The sequence below is a fragment of the Hipposideros armiger genome, unplaced genomic scaffold (assembly GCF_001890085.2).
Source record: "Hipposideros armiger isolate ML-2016 unplaced genomic scaffold, ASM189008v1 scaffold_472, whole genome shotgun sequence".
NCBI classification, from domain to species: domain Eukaryota; kingdom Metazoa; phylum Chordata; class Mammalia; order Chiroptera; family Hipposideridae; genus Hipposideros; species Hipposideros armiger.
The window spans coordinates 744863-766026 of record NW_017731822.1 but is presented as its reverse complement, the minus strand read 5'-3'; the positions used below and the strand labels follow the sequence as shown (position 1 = coordinate 766026).

Genomic DNA, 21164 nt, shown 5'->3' with positions numbered 1-21164 from the left:
AAGTTCGGGTCTATAGGTGGGCGCTGTGAACCGGGAGGGGCTGCCCCACGCCCACTCTGTGATGACAAAGGACATCAAGTGGCTTCTTTTGTCCAGGTCTCTCTGCTCAGACGTCTCTACGACTCTACGACTGAGCATCTCAAGACTGCGCTGCAGTCCCCAACCACCTGGCAGAAAGCCTGGTTGTCAGCCCCCTCCTCCCCTCCACCGCCGCTTTGCCTTGCGAACCGAAACACAATCTAGTTCCGTTATTTATAGGGTGCCCGCGGGTCAATCTAGCCCCCTGGGCACATCTGTTACACCTGGATCCGAGGACGTGAGTGGTTGCTAGCATCTTCCTGTCCCCTGGGCGCGCCATCTGGGAGCCAGGCCACTGCGAGGCAGGCACCTGCCACAGGCTCCCTGCGGAGTGGCTTACCTTCTCGTGCGCCGACACGGTGGCCAGACAGCCCCAGGCACTGACGTGCGCCAGGAAGCGGGCGGTACTCGGGCGCAGCCTCCGACCGCTCTCGCGCCTGTAAGAGAACATTCCCGGCGGCGCCGGGGACGGCCGGGCGCGGGCGGTGCCCGCGGGGGGCGGCAGGTGCGCGTCCTCTTTGTGCGCGGAGGCCGGGAATCTACGTTGCCAGATGCTGCCCGAGTCCTCCAGCAGCGCCGGCATTGCTTCCTCGGTGGAGGCGCTGTCCAGCTCCTCATCCACCTCGTTGGTGACGGCCCAGGACACCGAGCTCACAATAACGTAGCCCGCGGCCGAGGACAGCAGGGCGCTGCAGCACAGCAGCCAGGAGAGGTGGATCCCGGGCCCCGCCGGCCTTTGGCCGCGGCTCACAGACATCTTGCAGGCAGCGCGTGGGGCCGCGGGGACCGCCAGCAACGCGCCGGAGGCCGACGAGGGCGGCAGCGCCCCCCGGCGGCGAATGCGGGGAGATGGCGCCAGCTTCCCTCCGTCGCAGGATTCCGGGGCGGGGTCCCCAGCTGCGGACCCTGGCAGCCGCACGCCACTTGGAAAAGTCGAGGCTACTGGAAGACCAGATTCCACCCCAACGCTGCACGCACTGCAGTCGCTGTGCGCAGAGTACCCATCGCGTGCCAGGTCTGGGGATGGGCGCGGTTCCCGCTGGATGGCACAGGCTGTGCAGCTAGACGGTGGGCATTCAAATCCCGGCTCAATACGTTCCTCCACTCACCAGCTGTGTGACCCTGCCGAGCACTTAACCTCTCTGTACCCCAGTTCCTTCACTAGAAAACAGTATCTAACTCAGGGATGATGGGTGAGAGTATTAAGTGAGTTAATATTTGGAGAGGCTTGGAACAGTGCGTGGCATGGAGCAAGCATTGGATTTTGATAATAGACCGAGGTAGGGATTGTTAAGATTAGCACCAAGTTTGTCTGATACCAAAACCCATTCTCTTTCTCTGTTAAGGACGATGACCGTCTTACACTTTGCTAGGACAGGAAGGCTTTGGGGCCACTTAATCTAAAAGCAGAATCAAGTTTACATATAAACTGACATCAAGGCTACTGAGAGAGAATGTGGCCGGGATGGAGTAGCCTGAGAATTGTATGAATGGACCACAATTGAAAAACATTTTCTGGGGGCAGCCGGGTGGCTCAGTTGGTTAGAGCGCGTGCTCTGAACAAGTGTTGATGGTTAGATTCCCAAATAGGATGGTGAGGTGCACCCCCAGCAACTAAATTGAAACTACTTGACTTGGAGCTGATGGGTACTGGAAAAACACACTGTTCTCCAATAAAGTTTAAGAGGAAATTTTCTGATTGATGGAAATTTGGGCTGTTTTCAATAGTACAGTTTTATAGATATCAAAATAATTTTACATTATTTACGCTCCTTAACCTCTGCTGATGGCATCCATAATCTGGCCCACTAAGAGCCATTTTCTGCCCTAGATTTTCCACCTAGAGTCTAATAGTTCAGCTTCACATTTGTCATAGATGAAAATAAATTGAACTAACACTAGAATTTTTAAAGATAAACTTTGTGGGAAATGGTACATCCTGCGGAAATCAGAGGATCCACGGCCTACCCGATCCTCCACTCCATTCATCTCCTGCTGTCCCCTTCCAGTCACAGCCATTTTTGTATGTATCCATTCCTCTGTCCATTCACCAACCTACATGATAATGACTTTAAAATATTCTGATTGAGAGATAGGACATACACAGAAAATATATATGTACAATTTAAAGACTCATTTGGATGAAGACAAGGAATGTTGCCAGTTCCTAAAAGCTCTCTGTATGCCCCACCCCCTCCAACCCCCTGCCTCCTCTCCTAGAGGTATTACTATCTTGACATTTGTGGTCCATGTTTCTTTGATTTTCTTTAGAGATGTATTTCCTGTGTATGCATCCCTAAATATTACAGATTAGTCTTATCTATTTTGAACTTTGTATAAATGGAATCATTTATATACCTTTGGCGTCTTTCTACTTTCAGTCAAAATTCCATTTGTGAGAATGTTTCTTCTTGTGTTGTTTGTGTTGCTGGGACAGTTATTTACATTTCCCCAGTGTCTATCAATTTTTAGCAGGTTTTCGTGCACTTACTCTTTGTCTATCTTATTTAGCGAAGCATCTGTTTAAATATTTGGCCATTTAAAAATCTGGTTGTATGTCTTCTTTTTATTGAGTTGTGAGAGTTATTTATTCTCCATACCAGTCCCTTATCAAGTATATGTTTTGCAAATATTTTCTCCCAGTCCATGGCTTGCATTTTCATTTTCTTAACAGTGTCTTTTGAAGAGCAAACATTTAAAATTTTGATGACATCTAATTTATCATTTGTTTTCTTTTATGGTTTGTGCTTTCTTTCTGCATTCTTTCTAAGAAATCTTTGCCTGACATAAGCTCATTAAAAATGTTTTTGATATTTTATTCTAGAAGTTTAATAGTTTTACTACATGAATTTAGATCTATAATCCTTTAAAGATAACTTTTCTATGTGGTCAAGTTTTGTTTTGTCTATACAGGTATCAAATTGATCCATCACTCTTTGTTGAAGACTATCTCTTCTCCTGACTTACATATTATTGTTGTTTTTGTCTGATGCTGTATTTTTCTTAATCCAACAAATATTGTTGTTATTATTTTATCCAATCCATGTTTATTTAGATTTAGCTACATGTTTTCCAATTTCCTTACTCTTCATCCTTGCTTGCATCTCAGACCTTCCATTCAGAATCGTTCCTTTTGGATTGAAGTACATCCTTTAGAACTTCCTTTGGTGAAGGTCTACTAGTGGCAAGCTCTCTTTTGTTGGTCTGACATGTATTTCTCTTTCATTCATAGAAAATATTTCTGCTGAGTATCGAATTCCTAGCTAGTAGGTATATTTTCAACACATTAAAGCTACCATTCCACTTTGATGTTGTTGATATTGACAAGTCAGAATTTAGTTTTACTGTCACTTCTTTGAAGGTAACCTCTCTTTATTTTTCTTATGGCTTTTAAACTCTTCTCTGTGTCTTTGGTATGTGTCTAGGTGTGAGTTTCTCCCTTCCTTTTTTTATTCTTTCTTTACTTCTCTCTTTTATTTTTTCCTGGAATTTGTTGGATGTCTTTCATCAGTTCTGGAAAATTCTCAACAATTATCTCCATAAACATTGCCTCTTACCTATTCTTGGAAACATATTTCAGGCCTTCTCTTTGGTTAATGTTTCTAATGCGTCTTTCATATTTTTTGTCACTTTGTCATTGTGCTATACTTTAGATAATTTATTGTCATGGACTGAATGTTTGTGTCCCTCCAAAATTCATATGTTGAAGCCCTACCTCCCAGTGTGATTGTATTTGGGGATAAGTCCTCTCATGAAATAATTAAGTTTGGATGAGGACATAGGGTAGGGCCCTGATTTGATAGGATTGTACCCTTATAAGAAGAGACACCAGGGAGCTCTCTCTCTCCCGATGCACACTGAGGAAAAGCTATGTGATGACACAGTGAGAAGGCGAGCCATCTGCAAGCCAGAAAGAGAGTTCTCACTAGAAACCGAATTGGCTGGAACCTTATCTTGGATATCTCAGCCTCCACAACTGTGAGAAAATTAATTTCTGTTGTTCAAGCCACCCAGTCTATCGTATTTTGTTACAGCAGTCCAAGTAGATGAATACAATGAATATGCTGAAATTGGTTTACCCATTATCCTATTGATAGATGTTATTGTTGTTTCCAGTTTTATCTATTATGAGTAAAGCTGCTATAAATACCTCATACAAGTCTTTTTGAGAACATATGCTTTCTTTGTTTTGGGTAAATACCTAGGAATCACTGGGTCGTAGAGTAGGTATATGTTTAAGTTTGTATGAAATTGCCTGTTATGGACTAAATGCTTGTGTCCCCAAAATTTATATGTTAAGCTCTACCCCCCAATGTGATGGTATTTGAAAATGGGTCCTTAGGGAGGCAATTAGGGTTAGATTAGGTAATGAGGGTGGGGCCCTCATAATGGGATTAATAACCTTATATAAAAATGAGAGTCTCCCTCTCAGCTCCGCCCTCCTGCATGTATGGGCCAGGGAAAGGCTGTGTAAGGTCACAGTGAGAAGGCAGACATCTGCAAACCAGGAAGCGGGCCTTCACCAGGAACTGAATGGCCCAGCACCTTGATCTTAGACTTCCAGCCTGCAAACTCTCAGAAATAAATGTCTGCTTTTTAAGCCACTCCATTTATGGTATTTTGTTATGGCAGCCCAAGCAGACTGAAACACTGTCAAGCTGTTTTCCAGAACAATTTTTATCATTTTAAAGTCCTACTAGTCATAGATGAGCAGCACATTAGGCCTCTAAATGATGCATGAGGTCATGTCACTTACATAGATGGGGCTATTTTTGTTTTTTATTAGTTTCAGGTGTACAAAACAATACAATAGTTATACTTTTCACCCCTCACAAAGTGACAACCCCTCTCCCCCAATCCACCTCCTCCCCGACATCACACATATCTATTATAATTCCATTGACTCCACTCCCCACACTGTACTCCATGTCCCGTGACTATATATATATATAAAATTATAGTTGACATACAATATTATTCAACTTCAGCTTCGGGTATACAGTGCAGTGGTCAACCCTCTACACCGTCCATGAAGTGGTCTCCCTAGCAAGGCATGTGTCCATCTGACACCCTACAAAATATTTACAACATTATTGATTATATTAGAAGGGACTATTTTGAATAGGAACTTAGTTATTTGGCCTATGACATTTCCTACAGATTTCAGAGTTGTTCATTATAAGCAGTCCTGAGCCATCAGGTATGTGCTGCTATAAAAAAGGACTCTCCCATTAACAAATACGATCAGCAAATACTATAAGAAGATTTGACTAGGAGTGGGGGGAAGGGACTGCAGATCTGCTGCTTACCCAGTACTTCCCACCCACAGATACTGTGTCAAGGACAACGAGAGGCACAGAGTCAAAGATAACAAAGCTCAATTTTAAGGCTGGAAATGTACAAGAGGAGCCTGGGATGTCCTCTTCAGTAAGAAAAAAATGAAGCTAGAAAAGACTAATGGATCATGTCAACAGAACACAGGAGGCAACTTTAAAAGACTTCTTCTAGCAAAAGATGGAATAATGTAAGCATCACAAAGAAACATGAAGGCAGTTTCTTAAAAAAACTAAACACGCATTTATCATACACCCAAGCATTTCCTCTCCTGGGCATTTATCCCAGAGAAATAAAAACACTGGTCCCCCCACTAAGACCTGTACACCATTGTTCACAGCAGCTTTATTTGTAATAGCCCAAAACTTGGAAACAGCCTAAATGTCCCTCAGTATGTGACTGGTTAAACAAACCATGGTACAGCCATACCATGGGACACTACTCAGCAATAACAAGAAACAAACTGTTGGTATGTGCAGCAACTTGGTGTTAAGAGCCTTACATTGAGTAAAAACAAAAGCCATTCTCAAAAGGTCCTGTATTATATGATTTCATTTATATAACATTCTCAAAATGACAAAATTACAGAGATGGAAAACATAAGTGGTCAGGCATGGGGTGTGTGACTATAAAGGGTGTCAAATGACAAAACTAAAACAATGTGTTGTCATTTATTTAAGGGAGAACAATCCATGGGTTGAGTAAGTCCAGGGCCTCACAAGCAGTGGAGCACTCTTCCCAAGGGATTTTGGGCAAGAAATTTTTATTGGAGAATTGGGAAAGGGCAACATTGTATTTTTCCAGGACCCATCAGCTCCAAGTCAAGTTGTTGTCCTTCAATCTTAGTTGTGGGGGGCGCAGCTCAACTCCAAGTCCAGTCACCGCAAAGGAAGGGGGTAAGCGGGGGCGCAGCCCACCATCCCATGTGGGCGTTGAACTGCCAACCCTGTTGCTCATAGCTTGCGCTCTAACCAACTGAGCCACCCAGCCGGCAAAAGAATCTGTTTTACTGAGTGATAGAAGAGGCAACCTGGAAATAGGACGTGATTGGCCAGGAGCTTGGGGACTTCCTGGTAAAGCTAGCAGATCCCATATTTTCCAGTCAAGCAGCTAGCTAAAGCTGAGTTGGAAAACTATGGCTGGTGTATGTTAGGTTTCCTTGACAGCGAGGCATTTCCTTTAAGGCTGACAGGTTAAATTTGTGACATGGGCTAGCCTACTGGGGTGGCCTCCATTTTCTGGGTCCCAATATACAAATTAACTTTATCAAGGGTTATCATGAGGGAGATGTTTATGGTGATGAAATAGTTCTATAGCTTGAGTGTGTCAGTGGTTAGACAAATCTCCATGTGATAAAATGTCAGAACTATACACATACATTGTACCAATGTCAAATTCCTGCTTTTTGTATTCTACTATAATTATGTAAGATACAATTATTGAGGGAAACTGGGTGACAGGTACACAGGTCTGAGTTAATAATGATTCAAAATAAAAACAAAAACCGAATCTCATTAGTCATCACTGGAAGTTGTTATGGCATCCAATATATTCTGAAAATTTATTTTTTTAAAAACAAAATACTCAAACATTTATCCTGCCTTTCCTCTATGAATTATATGTCAAAGTAACCAAATCATTGATGAAGGAAAGATTTGTTTTCTAGACTAATTCCAGCTAGTATGTCTAGAAGGAATTACGAAGTTAGAAAAATCATTATTGTGCAATCACTAAAGAAATAATCGATATAGACAAGAATAATCAATATATAAAAATACTAAGTAAAATACCGATATGGAATCTTATAATGGATGGATCAGCCTGGCAACATCTGAGCCAACTGATCAATCTCAATTCTTAATTTCACTAAAAGTGAGACCGAGGACCATCTTAGCTTTCTGGGCTGCTATAATAAAATACCATAGGCTGAGTGGTTTAAACAACAGCTATTTATTTCTCCTGGTTCTGGAGGCTGGGAAGTCCAAGTTCAAGGTGGACAGCAGGTTTGGTGTCTGGTGAAGGCCCTCTTCTTGGCTTATAGATGGCCTCCTGACTGTGTTGTCATGACCTTTCATTTTTTTTCTCTTTTCATTAGGTCACTAATTCCATCATGAGTGTCTCACCCTCATGACTTCATCTAATCCTAATTACCTCCCAGAAGCCCCACCTCCAAATACCATCACACTGGTGTCTAGGGCTTCAATATGTGAATTTTGGGAGAACACAAACATTTGGCCCATTACAGGGACTTTAGATATTGCCTGATGGGTTGTGTAGAATGTGATAGAAAGCATGCAGCACCACCTATAAAGCATTATACAAAAAAAAAAAAATCTACCTAACCTCTAGATTTAACTTCTAGTTTATAGAAATACAGAATACAATGGGAAAGTTACATGATTTAGAATGAAACATTCCATAGCACAATGAACCCAGTTCCTTCAACAAATAAATGGCATTAAAAATTAGGGGTGTATGGTTGTAAATATGAAAATATTTAGTAGACATAAGACAAAATGCAATGTATAGATCAACTGTTAAAAGCCATGATTGAGGTAATTAGGCATGATAAAGGAGTATTGGTTAGGTAAAAAATTCTGTTGCAAAGACATACTGAAGTATTTACTGTTATCATATTTGCAAATCATATGTCTGACATGGGACTTGTATCTGAAATATCCAAAGAATATTTACAACTCAATAACAAGGAAATAAGTACCCAATTAATAATTGTGCAAGAATAGACATTTCTTCAGAGAAGATATGCAAATGGCCAATAAGCACATGAAAAGATGTTCAACATCATTAGTCATTAGAGAAATGCAAATCAAAACCACAACACATACCAGTTAACTCCTACTAAGATGCTTATAAACAGAAAGGCAGCTGATCAATATTGGTGAAAATGTGGAACCTTCGCCCATTTCTGATGGGGGTATAAAAAGGTGCAGCCACTTTGGAAAACAGTTTGGCAATTCTTAAAAAGGTTAACCAGTTACCATAGGAGCCAACAATTGTTACTCAAGTAGAAATGACATTATTCATGTTTTCCATTAAGTTAAAACAACCTAAACGTCTATTGAATGATAAATACATAAATAAAATGTGGTCCATTCATACAACAGAACATCATTTGTCAGTAAAAGGAGTGGTTGCTAGGGACTGGGAGAAAAGGAGAAGGGAGAGTGACAGGGTTTCCCCCACCCTGATATATTCAGTGACTTTCTGTCATCTCCTGGGGGGTGGGGGAGGGCAGGGGCACATTATTTCTGACTCACCCTTACCTGGAATGCGAAGCCCTTTGGGTGTTCCCATTTATGAGATCTGCTGTTAGACTCCCCACCCTGGATGAGTCTGGTATTTGACTACTGTCTTCTTCACCCTAAGACATCAAGTGTGAAGCGCAAAGTTGTGTGATCAGAAAAAGTAGGCTTGGTGCTTAACTCATCTCCCTAGGTCCCACTTTCTCTTCAGTTTTGACCTGGAGATACTTTTTCTACCATGTCAGCTTTTTGATGCTTTTAAGAAGACATTATATATATATATATATATATATATATATATTTTCCAACACATTAGTTATTTTTACCTGATGAATTGGTTCAAATGAACAAGCCTGGTATATTCCTGGATATCAGTGATTTTAAATCTCTTAATCGTTTAAAATTCATGGCATTAACATTAAGGAGGCATGAGGCTGCCTGGTCGTGCTGCTCCACTTCTCTGATCCATTCTCCCACCTTCTGTAAGACCCTCACACCTGCCCCTCCCCAACCCCCTTCTTCAGACCTCTTTTCAAATTATGTTTGGTGAGAGAGACATTGGTTGCAACGCTTGCATTGCCATCACTCTATCTTCCTCATTGTGTGTTATTTTTACTATTACACTTATACTAGTAATTACCACCTACAATAGTAGGTTTTTATTTGTTGATGAGTTCAGTGTTGGTCTTCTATCAGGAATGTAATCTAAGAGCAGGGATTTGCCTATTTTGTTCACTGATGATCCCCAATGCTTAAAGACTACTGAGGAAAACAATAAATACATAATACATACTTAATTTTTGGAACATATTGTTGTACAGCTTAGATCAACTATCTGTTTTTGGAAAATCTGCCTACTGCCAGAATGTTAGTGGGCTTCCATTAACATCATTGTGAGTGAAAATTTATGTCCCAAGTTCTATGTAGATGTAACTATTATTACCATAAAAAACGTTTGACATGCTTCTCTTTCTGTAAGAACTACATTGGCAATAGTGATGTACCGTGGGGAGATTTCTGTTTGTACAGGGTCTCATTATTATTTCTATTTCAGATTACTGTTTCAGAAAATACTATTGCCTTTATGCGTAACTGAGGATCAAATATTTATGCCTCATGTCAAGTTAGTTTGCATGGATAGCCAGTGCTATAACAATGTCACAGCGCATGATGCCATGAAGGTGATTGTGGAATCTGTGTTGATGATGCCTGGGTGACCTTGAACAGGCCATGTCCCCTGGAAGACTGTCTCCCTAACAGAACATTTGAGATAATGATTTAGACATTATATTGAGTTGAATATTAAGGTAGGTTGAAATCGATGACTCCAATTGTGTGACACCTCCCTGTATCCACACCATTTACGTTGTCCACGTCTTTTCTACCTACTTTGCTTTGGCCAATGGGACAGGAACATACTGTCACAAGCAGAGCCATGAAAATGTGCTGTGTGTTTCCACTTCTGTTCTCTTGGGCCCCACCTCTGCCATGAGAACATGCACAGGCTAGCCTGCTGGAAGGGTGTGAGGGCCACGCAGCCAAGCACCAGACCATCCCAGTGGAGGCCAGCCTAGACCAGCCAGACCCTAATGAGCCTGTCAGGGACCACAGATGGCCGAGTGAACCCAGCTGAGGTTCTCCAAGTCCAGTCCCAGTCCAGGACCATTCAAACAACCTGTGGCCTGGGGAAGAATAAGAAATAAATGGTGGCTGTTTTAGGTCAATAAGGATTAGTTTGTAATGCCACAACGGTGAACTGATTGTGCAAGCAGAAAACTGCCTGTGGATAATTCCTGGCTCTTGGATAAAAATCCAAGCTTCGGGGCAGGGCTAGTGGGAGTCCTTATTCATACTGGTGCTCACTGTCAAACAATATAAGACCACCAGTTGCTTTCAGTCATAAGAGCCATCTCTGTTAGTAATTAAAAATGTCCAGCCAAGTGTATTAATAAAAATCCGAAACTTCATTAAAGATAAAAGCTTCTCCCTTCTCCTTGCTGAAAGCTGTGTTAGGACTTGAGGCCTGTGGTTGCTCCGCCTCCTGCTTCCTCCGCTCAGCAGGAGGCTGAGGGAAGAACAAAGACGCAGGTGGTAGGTGCAGTTGCAATCTCACCCCAGTGCTCCTTGGCCCTAGCATCTTTTCAAATCCGCTCACTTGCTCTTGGGATCCTCTGTGTGCTCCCTATCTCTTCTTCCGCCAGGAATTCCCCCATACAATCCCCATAATGTGTGCAATGCCTCCTAGTTTTAAAAATACATTTTCATATATAACATATGCAGAAAAGTAGTCAAGACATAGTGTAAGCCTGTGACACATTTTCACAAGGGAACACAGCGTCTGGCCACCCAGCAGACCAAGAATTGGAACACAGTGAGGGTCCCAGGATCCCCTTCTTCTCCTCCTCTCTGTTACTACCCATCCTCGTTTCCTTTCCTAACTTCTAACCCCACAGATAAACAAATTTTCTTTCATAAACCTGGTTGGCCTTTTCAAGGACAGAGTGCCCTCTCCTAGCTCTCTGCTAATCAGTTAACCCCACAATATGCAAACAAAATTCGCTGTTCCCAGGCTGATAAATCTTATCGTTGCCTTTGTTTCTTCACTCAGTCCAACACCTGTCTACTTATATGTGAACAGATAAGTATGCAAAGTCACTGAGCAAAGGAATACCTCTGAGTTGTTCTTTGATAAATAATGACTCCCAGATAGCTTAAGAAATGAGATAACATATTAAATGTGGTGGTAAAGGGCTCTGAAATATGATTACTTTTTTAACCATAAAGATGGATAATTCCTTTTTTTTTTCCCAATTGGGGAGTTGGGGGAGGGGAACAGTGTTGGGGAATTGGGGAGAGGGACCAGCCAAGTTGTTGTTCTTCAATCTTAGTTGTGGAGAGTGCCAGTCGCCATCTGGCTGCCCGTCGGCAGCTCATGGCCTCTAAGCTCAAGGTGCTGTGTTACAATCTTAGTTGTGGGTGGATATAGCCATCCCATGTGGGAGTCGAACCAGCAGCCTTGTTGTTAAGAGCACATGCTCTATCCACTGAGCCACCCGGGCAGCAGCTCAGCTCAAGGTGCTGGCCTCAGTCTTATTTGGGGGTGGGCGTAGCCCACCATTGAACAGGCAGTGTTGCTATTAGGAGCATGTGCTCTCACCAGCTGAGCCACCCTGTCACCTGTTGGCAGCTCAGTGGCAGCTCAGCTCGGGTGCAGCAACACTGGCTCATGTGGGAATCGAACCGGCGGCCCTGTTGCTAAGACCTCAGGTTCTTAAGCTAACTCTTAACCAACTGAGCTACTCGGCTGGGCCCGAGACAGATAGTTCTTTTTTTCTTTTTTTAAGATTTTATTGGGGAATTGGGGGAGGGAACAGCATTGGGAAATTGGGGCATGGAAACAGACAAGTTGCTGTCGTTTTGTTCTTCAGTCTAGTTGTGGAGGACATCGCCTCACTTGCCCATTTTTATTCTGATCATTACGCTCTTCCCGGCTGAGGCAGATAGGTTGCCAGCCGTTGGACGGCCACTCACGGCAGATCATGGCAGCTCACACTGGCTGCCGGCTGCTCATGCTGGCTGCTAGCCACTCATAGTAGCTTATGGCAGCCCACTGCAGCCCCACTGCAGCCTACACCCTCGCCGGAGACTCATGGCAGCCCAGCTCCAGGTTGAGCTGTTTTTCACCATCTTAGCTGTAGAGGGCGCAGCATTACTGGCCCATATGGGATTCGAACTGGTGGCCCTGCTGCTCAGAGCTCACACTCCCAAGCCAACTCTTAACCAACAAGCCACTCAGCTGGCCCCGGGTAATTCTTAATGAATCTAGGGAAACATCATTCTTATGTTTCTTTAAAATTTCCAAGCATTTAGGGAAATTTTATTCATTTCTTATGTAAAACATGAGATCAACAAAATACCCTCTTATTATTTCTACTTGTATCAGAAATCATGGTAAGCATGAATTGTTCAATCCCTTTTAAATATTATAACCAGTTACATATAAATGGATCTTGTTTAACAATAATCTCAGTTTCAACATTTTTTAGGGTTTTGCTGGAATGAGAGGAATAAAAAGTGATTCAAAGCAGGACATCCTCATTTGTTCAGATATTGTTGGATTCAGAATTGTACCTTACATTAAGGAAGCTGTAGTGGTAAACCAAAGAAAATTGGGATGGTTTAGTGAACAAGTGAGTAAGTCTCACAGTGCTATCAATTTTTTTTCTTCTGTTCTTCACTGCCTGGGGGGATTTTTCTGCAAATTCTATTTTTATTGGGGCACTACCAAGAGAAGAAAAAATATATTACCATTGGCCTTTTACTGCTTGCACCAGTTTGCATGCTTCAAACTTTATCTTTCTTTGGCGATGTATCCATTTTTTTACACCCCTCAAAATTTCTAAAATTTCTCTTCTGTCAAGTCCCCAAATAGATGTACTTGGAAATCCCCAAAGAAAAGCAACAGAGGCAAAAATTATTCTCCAAATCAGTTTATACATTTCATTAAAATCAACTCTTTGAAATACACATAAACATAGAACAGACCATGCTACCTCTATTATGTACATAAAATCTTTTTTTAAAAAACTTTCTTATCAATACGAAAGTTTTAACATTTAATGTATTTTTAAGAATGATAATCTAAGCTTTCTCATGTCCTATTCAAATAAGTAATCTTACTTATTAGCATTGCTTTCCCTGAAATAAATATTCCCAGAGCTTTGGGGTACATCTGATATGTGAATCACAAATTTTTGTCCATCTTCTAGGGTGACAAGGGTTTCCTGTCCCACAGGAAGGTTGAGTTTGATGGTGCTTTCTGTGGCCTTGTTTTCCAGCGATACCTGGATGAGCTGCAAGGGGGAAATGTTGAAAAGCAAAAGATAAAAGGAAAAAGTTACACTCTTCCCTGCTGCAGGACCCACCGTTTGGTAGAATTATTCTACCATGCCCTCGCCCTCACCTTGGGACCTAAACGGGAAGCTCGTGCATTTATTCCTAATTTCTCAGAGGAATGCTCAGGGTCTGGTGGGCTTCACGGAAGGGATCTCTCAGTCCTGGGCGGGTGCAAGAGAAAGAGGCCAAGGGAGGTAGGAGCAGGTGGGTTCTCTTTAAGACAGGAGCAGGGCCTGTAGTTGTTTGTGAGGCACTGACTGCAAAAAACAATGCTCTCCCATTGAAGACATGGGAGAGCCCGGCTCAGCAGTGAAAATCAAGAGGGAGCCTGTGCAATATCCACGGGTCTCTGAGGGCTGTAGCGCTTATCGCTGTGGCCGCCTTCCAGATGGTACCAATCCTGCATTCTTGTCTGTTCTGAGCTGATGCAGTTGGCTCCAGCTCTCACACAGACCCTCCCTCTACCATCCATCAAATACACCAGTAGATAAGGAGGGAAAATCTGTGAAAACAATCATTGATTAACTTGACACTCTGTTGGATAGTAACAGATTTGAGGAATTCACAGATTCTGGGGTTTGTGGAAATGCCAGCTCTCAGATAAGTCATCTGACTTGCCCATGCAAATGTTCCTATCAGAGAGACAAGGGTCATATGCCACCTTTCCCTTACCTCTGAGGGTACTCAGAAGATCGGCAAATCCTTGTATGTGACTACTTTCAAAAACCAATAGAGATATATTGGGTTGTCGGGAAAGTCATCACGTATTTCTGTTTTCCAATGCAAAAATGCGTCACAACTTTCCCAGCGACCCAATATTTTCTTGGTCTGATTCCATCAATAAACCCCCCCAAAGCTAATATATTTTGACAAAGATGTGCACAAGACAACCTCAAATGCAAAGCTAATGGAAGTACATTTCTCACCCTTCCTCTCTAAATTCCATAATAACCATCACCACCCAATGAAAAGATGTTTTTCTTCTCTCTCTCTCTCAAAAACAAAAATTGTCTTCACCTTTACCCTATAGTTGATGAGTCACATATTATTATTTTTAATAGTTTTGCTATGCTTTAATCCTTGAGTATGTGATGGAACATGAAAGCTGTGTAGCGTATTTTTAAAAAGAGGGTTCTTTATTTAATATCAGTATAATTTTTGCTATTGTCTTAAACATGCCTTGGTATCTTACTTTTTTTGAACGTTGCTAGACTGTAGAAGAGCGACAGATGGGTATGGCCGTCGGAATGCTGACTTCAATTCTTACCGTAGGTGCAAGGCAGTGATGAATTGATCAGAGAGTGAGGCTTACACAGACGTGCAGTTGAATGGGGAGTGAGGGGGTTCATTCGAGGCAGGTGAGTGCACATGGGGCACAGGGCGTCCTTTTCTGTTGATGATGAGTGCAATGCTGAATAATGAGTGCAATGAAATTTAGATGAGCGTAACTTTTTGGTGTTAGATTGCTTAAGTCATTATAGTGAATTCAGCAAGCATTCACCAACAGAAGCAGGTTTAATTAATCTCTAATGCATATTACCTTGGATTATATGACATTCGTCTGCTTGTATTGCCTTATTTGGTAGTTCAATTAAGTATTTAATATCTTCTCTACTGTTTCCACCAATTAAATATACAGTCATACATCACTTAACTACAGGGATATGTTCTGAGGAATGCACTGTTAGGTGATTTTGTCATTATGCGAATGTCACAGAGTGCACTCACACAAACCTGGGTGGCCTAGCCTACTGCACACCTAGGCTGTGTGGTGTAGCCTACTGTTCCTGGGCTACGAGCCTGTACAGCATGTTACTGTACAAAACAACATGAGATGAAATCAAGCACAAGAGAAAATGATGCAATCAAGAGACATGTAAACCCAAGATGTATGAGGCTGCTGCAGGTGTAACATGGCATATCGTTTTACAGCAAACGCTTTTCATAAGTAGAAAGAATATACTCTAAAATAATGATAAAAAGTATAGTAAATGCATAAACTAGTAATATAGTCATTTATTATCAAGTATTATGTACTGTACATAACGTATGTGCTAGATTTTCATACGACTGGCAGTAGGTTTGTTTACACCAGTGTCACCACAAACATGTGAGTAATGCATTGGGCTATGATGTTGTAAGGGCTACAACATCACTAGGCAATAGGAATTTTTCAACTCCCTTATAATCTTATGGGACCACTGTCATATATGTATGCGGTCCATCATTGACCAAAATGTCATTGTTTGGTGCATGACTGTGTAGGTGAAACCCCATTACAATGAACTCCAGAGTTGCTAGGGCATTGGGTAGACAGTACTGTGGAAAGGTGCTCAGATTAGGAGGTTTTGTTGGAGAAATAATAACAATGACTAGTGGTTATGGGTATTTACTGATGTTCTAAGAACTTTATTTTCTAAGAATGGTGATTAACTTACTTAAATCTCATAATGGCCCTATGGAATTAGATATTATTAGTCCTGTTTTGTAGATAAGGAGACCTAGAACCAGATAAGTTAAGCAACTTGCCCAAGCTTCTCAGCTAATAAGTATAAGATGTGGAATTTGAACCCAGGAAGTTATGTACCAGAATTGCCCACTTATTTCCCCAAATCATCAGACTTGAAGATATTTTTCATTTACTCTCAACTCACTGCTTTTGGAATTAAAGCACATGGAAGTACCTTTGGGGAGAGAGAAGGTACTAGAAAGGAAAGTCTCAGAAGGAGATCTACGCAGGTTTGAATCCCTGCTGTGCCAATTATTAGGGAGGTGACCTTGGGAACATTACTTAACCCCTCATGAGCCTCAGTTATGCTTTCTTTGAAATGGGAGCAATGATAACACCATCTTGTTGGGTTGCTGAAATGATGCATTTAAATGCCCAGCACTGGAAGCCTGTCAGTGTCTGTTCTCCATCCACTTCCAACTGTGGCCCAAGAGGGAAAAGATTACTCCCAATTACCTTGGTAACCAAGGGGCATGTCAAATCATTTACCACCCTAGCTCTCACCCCAGCCAATGAGCAGAGAGATCTGCACACTTGGAGCTGAATGTCCGGCACAAATGCTTGTCCTACTAGGGCTGCACAGAATGTTCCAGAGTGCACTCAGCTGAGCTCTCCACTGGCCAGCCTTTGCAGGGCCCTGTTACCAGGACGAGGTATATTCTCCAGAGGATCAGGAAGCAGGGAGAGACAGTCTCCTGGATCCTGGACACAGCCCGGCCACTGGTCCCAATCTGCAGACCTAACAGAGCCTTCTCTCAGCCAACAACCTGGAAGTACCAGCTGGAGAGTGGTGCCTTACCTGCCCCCAGCTGTTCCTCTTCTAAGGAGGCCCAGCCCCCACCAGCCATTGGGTCCCTGATTTGGGGTCAGCATTTCACTATTTCAGGCCTCAATGGTCACATCTGCTTCACATACACACTCACAGAGGAGGTGAGTTTCTTATTTACAGACACATGTCTGAATCTACGCCAAGGTCATTGAAGGCAGCTGGATATACAAACCTACTATTGCAAAGTAAGACCAAACACAGAGCATTTGTGAACCCGGGACATGCATTTCCTTTGATCCTGCCCATGTTATTTTTGTCCAGCACGGTGTCTTTTTGGAGTAGCACTCGATAGCAGTTTGTGCAGGTTCTCTGCACCCTGGAGAACTTGGAATGAGGGTTTGTTCAGGAAGGGGAGGTCCCTGGAAGGTTCTGGTTATTTTGAGGGTTGTAGGGCATGAATGGTTTCAGGCTGTGACTCAACCCATGGCCATGGCCATTATTAACTCAGGTCAAGAGCCCCGCCCCTTCATTTAATGGTTTTCTACCAAGCACAACTCATCCACTCAAAGGGGAACTCAGGCGTACAAAAGAAACACCATATAAAGTGGGAAACTTCCAGACACAGGTATAGAAGTTTTAGAAATTAGTACCGCCTCAAGTGTCAAGATTTTTTTTTTTTTTTAAACCAGCGACTCCTGGCCTCAGCTCTGGCGTTTCAGTTGCTTCCTGGCTCCTCTTCCTGGCCTGCAAGGCCCCATCTCTGACCCCTCCAACCCATGGGGTGTGGACCACCTTCCTCTGAGCTCGTGTTGTAGGAGAAGAATGGACTTGAGATCAGGCAGCCCAGGGCTCCAATCTCTGCTCCACTATTTTATTTTATTTTTTTTTAAGATTTTTTTATTGGGGAATTGGGGGCATGGGAACAGTGCTGGGGAATTGGGGGAAGGGGAACGGACATGTTGCTGTCGTTTTTTGTTCTTCAGTCTAGTTGTGGAAGACGTTGCTTCACTGGCCCATGTTGGCACCATCATTGCGCTCTTCCCGGGTGAGGCAGATCAGTCGCTGGCTTCTGGATGGCCGCTCACTGTGGCTGCTGGCCGCTCACGCTGGCTACTGGCTACACACGGTAGCCCATGGCAACCCACTGCAGCAGAGGCTACAGCCTACACTGTCGCCGGTGACTCACGGCAGCCCAGATCCAGGTTGAGCTGTTGTTCAGCATCTTAGCTGCAGAGGGCCGTGTCACTGGCCCTCATAGGTGGGATCCGAACCGGGGCCCTCTGGCGTCCCAAGCCAGTTCTTAACCATCGCGCCACTCGGCCAGCCCATGTTCCACTATTTACTTGCTGTGTGACTTTGTGCAAGTCACTTAGCTTCTCTGAACCTCAGTTTTCTTATCCATGGTTTGAAAATGATCAGCATAGATACTGTGTAGACTTCTATGGCTTCGCAATAATATGTATATATAAAGGGTATAGAGTCGGTGATGGATACAGAGAAATTCTTAATTTTATATCTTTCAAAGTGTACCCCAATTCCACCTTTTCAAAATCCTTTCTATTCAGACTATTCAATGTCTCCCTTCTTTGAATGCCAGAGGCCTTTTCAGTGCATAACACTCAGTGTAGTGGCTAGTGGTAATCTATTGTTCAATTAGCCTAAGCACGTCCAGGAGGCTCTGGGAAGGCCAGAACAAGGCCATCCACATATTCTGCTCCTCTAATCATGCCAGGCTCATATCAATGCACCCCAAACCTGAGCTGACTGGTAGCCAGCAGATAGGCTATTAGGCTATTATAATCCCTCCTGGCAAAATGATCGAAAGCAGATGACTCTAGAATCCTGTATTGTTGTTTGGATAATGGGGTCTTTATGGGTTTCCTAATCACCTGGTAGTTCTTATTGACCTTGAAAAAACTGTGTGGAAGCTGAGGCCCCAGTGTCTGTACCTTATTGCCTGTGGTAGTGTCCACCAGGAAGCCCAGGACTCTGAGAACCACACTGCTCACACCCATGGCACAGAGGCTCTGGCTCGCATACTGTAGCATCACCCGAGGTGGGTCCACACTCAGGCTTCCATACTCCTGAAATGGTGGAGACTCTGGACAGTGGAAAGCTGCCTGGTCTGGCTGGACAAGAGACTGGTCATCTGGTAGCATTGCCTTGAGATTTCCCACGTCGTCTTCCTCCTCTCCCTCTTCTATGCATGACTGTACTATATGAATAACATATTCCAAAAGCAGCAAATGAAACAGATGCCAGGAACCTACATTGAAATAATGAATGAATAATTAGATAGATGAATAAATAGATCACTGTGAAATTAACAACCGTTCTGGGATTTTAAACACTTGTGTATTAAAGCCTCACTCCTATAGATGGCCCTGAGGGGTCTTAGGCAGAGTCCATTCCCCAAGTAGCATTCCATGTCCAGAGAACCCCAGCAAGGCAGTTTTTGGACAGAAAGCACAGAGAGCTAAATAGCCTGAGCCACAAAAGGGAACTTAAAACTTATCTGGTGTAAGATGGGTCGTCAATTGCACCCACCTGACACTAGGAGCTTGCATTTCTGGGGAGCATTATTGTTTGCATTATTACCAGTTTGATACAAGGCACAGGGTTGTAAAATAACTCAAAGGCAAAGAAAGGTGAAGGAAACTCAGGACAGTTTACTGAACCTTTTGGCTCATATCAAAGCCTTTTGCCCACTTCAGATAATTTTTTTTGTCCATTTCAAAGCCCTTTACAATATTCAATATTCTTTGACGGACCTACAGTGAAAGATATTGGCTTGGTGGGATGGCAGGACCTGGTCCAGGATGAGCCTGATCAACAGCTCTTGGCCTCTTCAATCTTGGAAACCATGGCTCATGTGAAGAGGAAAAACTACTGCTGTTAATACTTTGGCTTCATATGGAGGTCCAGAGAAGGTAGATAGGAAAAAGCAACAACTACAGGGCTGATCTCTCCCCGTGATTGCACACGAATCCGCTGTCAGTCACTTTGGTCTGGGGGAGCATTATCATAAAGCAGAATCACTTTGGACTTCTCTAAAGGGGGAGAGCCTCACTATAAACGGTTGTCACCTATAGGGCAGCTTACAGCAGCAACCTTCAAAAGAGCTCCAGGGTGTTTGCAAAACTGAGCTAAAGTGAACTTGGCTTCTCTTCCTTGTTCTGCCTACTGTTGTAAGGGCAGCTGGCAGCTCTCTGGAGCAGGGCCTCTCACCTGATTAACGTGTATGCTTATAAGTGCCAAGACTTTGTCTTTCCACTGCTGTATGGAAAGGTGCCTGGGACTTTGTAGGGACAATAAATATCTGTTGAGATGAATGTTCCTTTCCATGGGGCTGGTGACCTTCCCTTCCTACAACTCTGCTATTCTATTGTACATCTGGTAACAGATGTGACCTTCCCTGACAACGAAAGACCATCTCTTTGACCTGAGAGTTTGCAAAATGTACTACTTCACTCTTTCCACCATCTGCATACATTGGTGACTACAATGATTGTTTTTCCTGCAATTTTTTTTGTTTCGTTTTGTTTTTTGTTTAGCTGAACCATCCTGCCACCTGTTGGCAGCTCAGCAGCAGCTCAGCTTTGGGCCGGGAATCGAACCACTGTTGCTCAGAGTTTGCACTCTTGAGTGAGCTCTTAACCAATTGAGCCACTCAGCTGGCCCTCTGCAAGTTAGATAGGGTGCCCCAAAGAACCTATTTTTTCTCCATCTCAGTGGCCTCCTATGGTGCTTGTCTTAAAACGTCCCAAAGCACACAATTCAAAAACAAAGGGGGGGCTTCCTACACATCCAGCCATGAGGAATGGGAAAGTGAAGCGTGGCCCAACTGTCTGATGGATTCTCATGTTGCCATTAAAGAAAAGGTTATTATGGTTTTGTATGGTTCTCTGTGTCTATGTTGTATTTTACATAAAAAAAGGTTCAAAGACGATTGGATTCTACATAGCAAAATGGAATGGGGCATTAACTTGTGGCAGATGAGTGGAAAAGTCTTATGCTACAATAACATTTTAAAGGTAGAATGCAAGTGTTTGGTATTCTCTGACTTACCAAAACTGTCTCTGTGGCTGAGGGTCATGGCTTTGCTCACAGTGGTGAGAAGAAAATTCCATCTTAGCTGAAAGCTGGAGGCCAATTTGATGAACTCCTCTTTGCTTCTGCTTGGCTGTTACATTTTGTGAGAGAAATAGTGCTGGGATTAATGACACAATGAAGAGAAGCATGTTTTCAAGGCACACATTTATCAGGCACAGACATTTTCCAGTGGCCAAGTGAGGAGGAGGAGGAGGAGGAGGAG

At 43.1% G+C, this 21164-nt stretch overlaps 2 protein-coding genes across 3 annotated transcripts in view; both read right to left on the bottom strand.

The window, feature by feature from the left end:
• The window catches only part of CREG2 (cellular repressor of E1A stimulated genes 2), a 32831-nt gene extending 31795 nt beyond the window's left edge, over window positions 1-1036 (bottom strand). The window contains exon 1 of one of the 2 annotated variants that reach the window (XM_019666468.1): window positions 419-1036. In XM_019666468.1, coding sequence (XP_019522013.1) covers window positions 419-835 — 417 coding nt within the window. In that variant the 5' untranslated portion in view covers window positions 836-1036. The remainder of the gene's footprint in view (window positions 1-418) is intronic. The other variant, XM_019666467.1, reaches the window with a different exon arrangement.
• Window positions 1037-13351: 12315 nt separating this feature from the next.
• Window positions 13352-21164, bottom strand: part of RFX8 (regulatory factor X8) — a 53470-nt gene continuing 45657 nt past the window's right edge. Inside the window, exons 9-11 of the mRNA XM_019666478.1 lie at window positions 20918-21032; window positions 18799-19115; window positions 13352-13528 (exon numbers count right to left, since the gene is read on the bottom strand). Of these exons, the coding sequence (XP_019522023.1) occupies window positions 13352-13528; window positions 18799-19115; window positions 20918-21032 (609 nt within the window). The remainder of the gene's footprint in view (window positions 13529-18798; window positions 19116-20917; window positions 21033-21164) is intronic.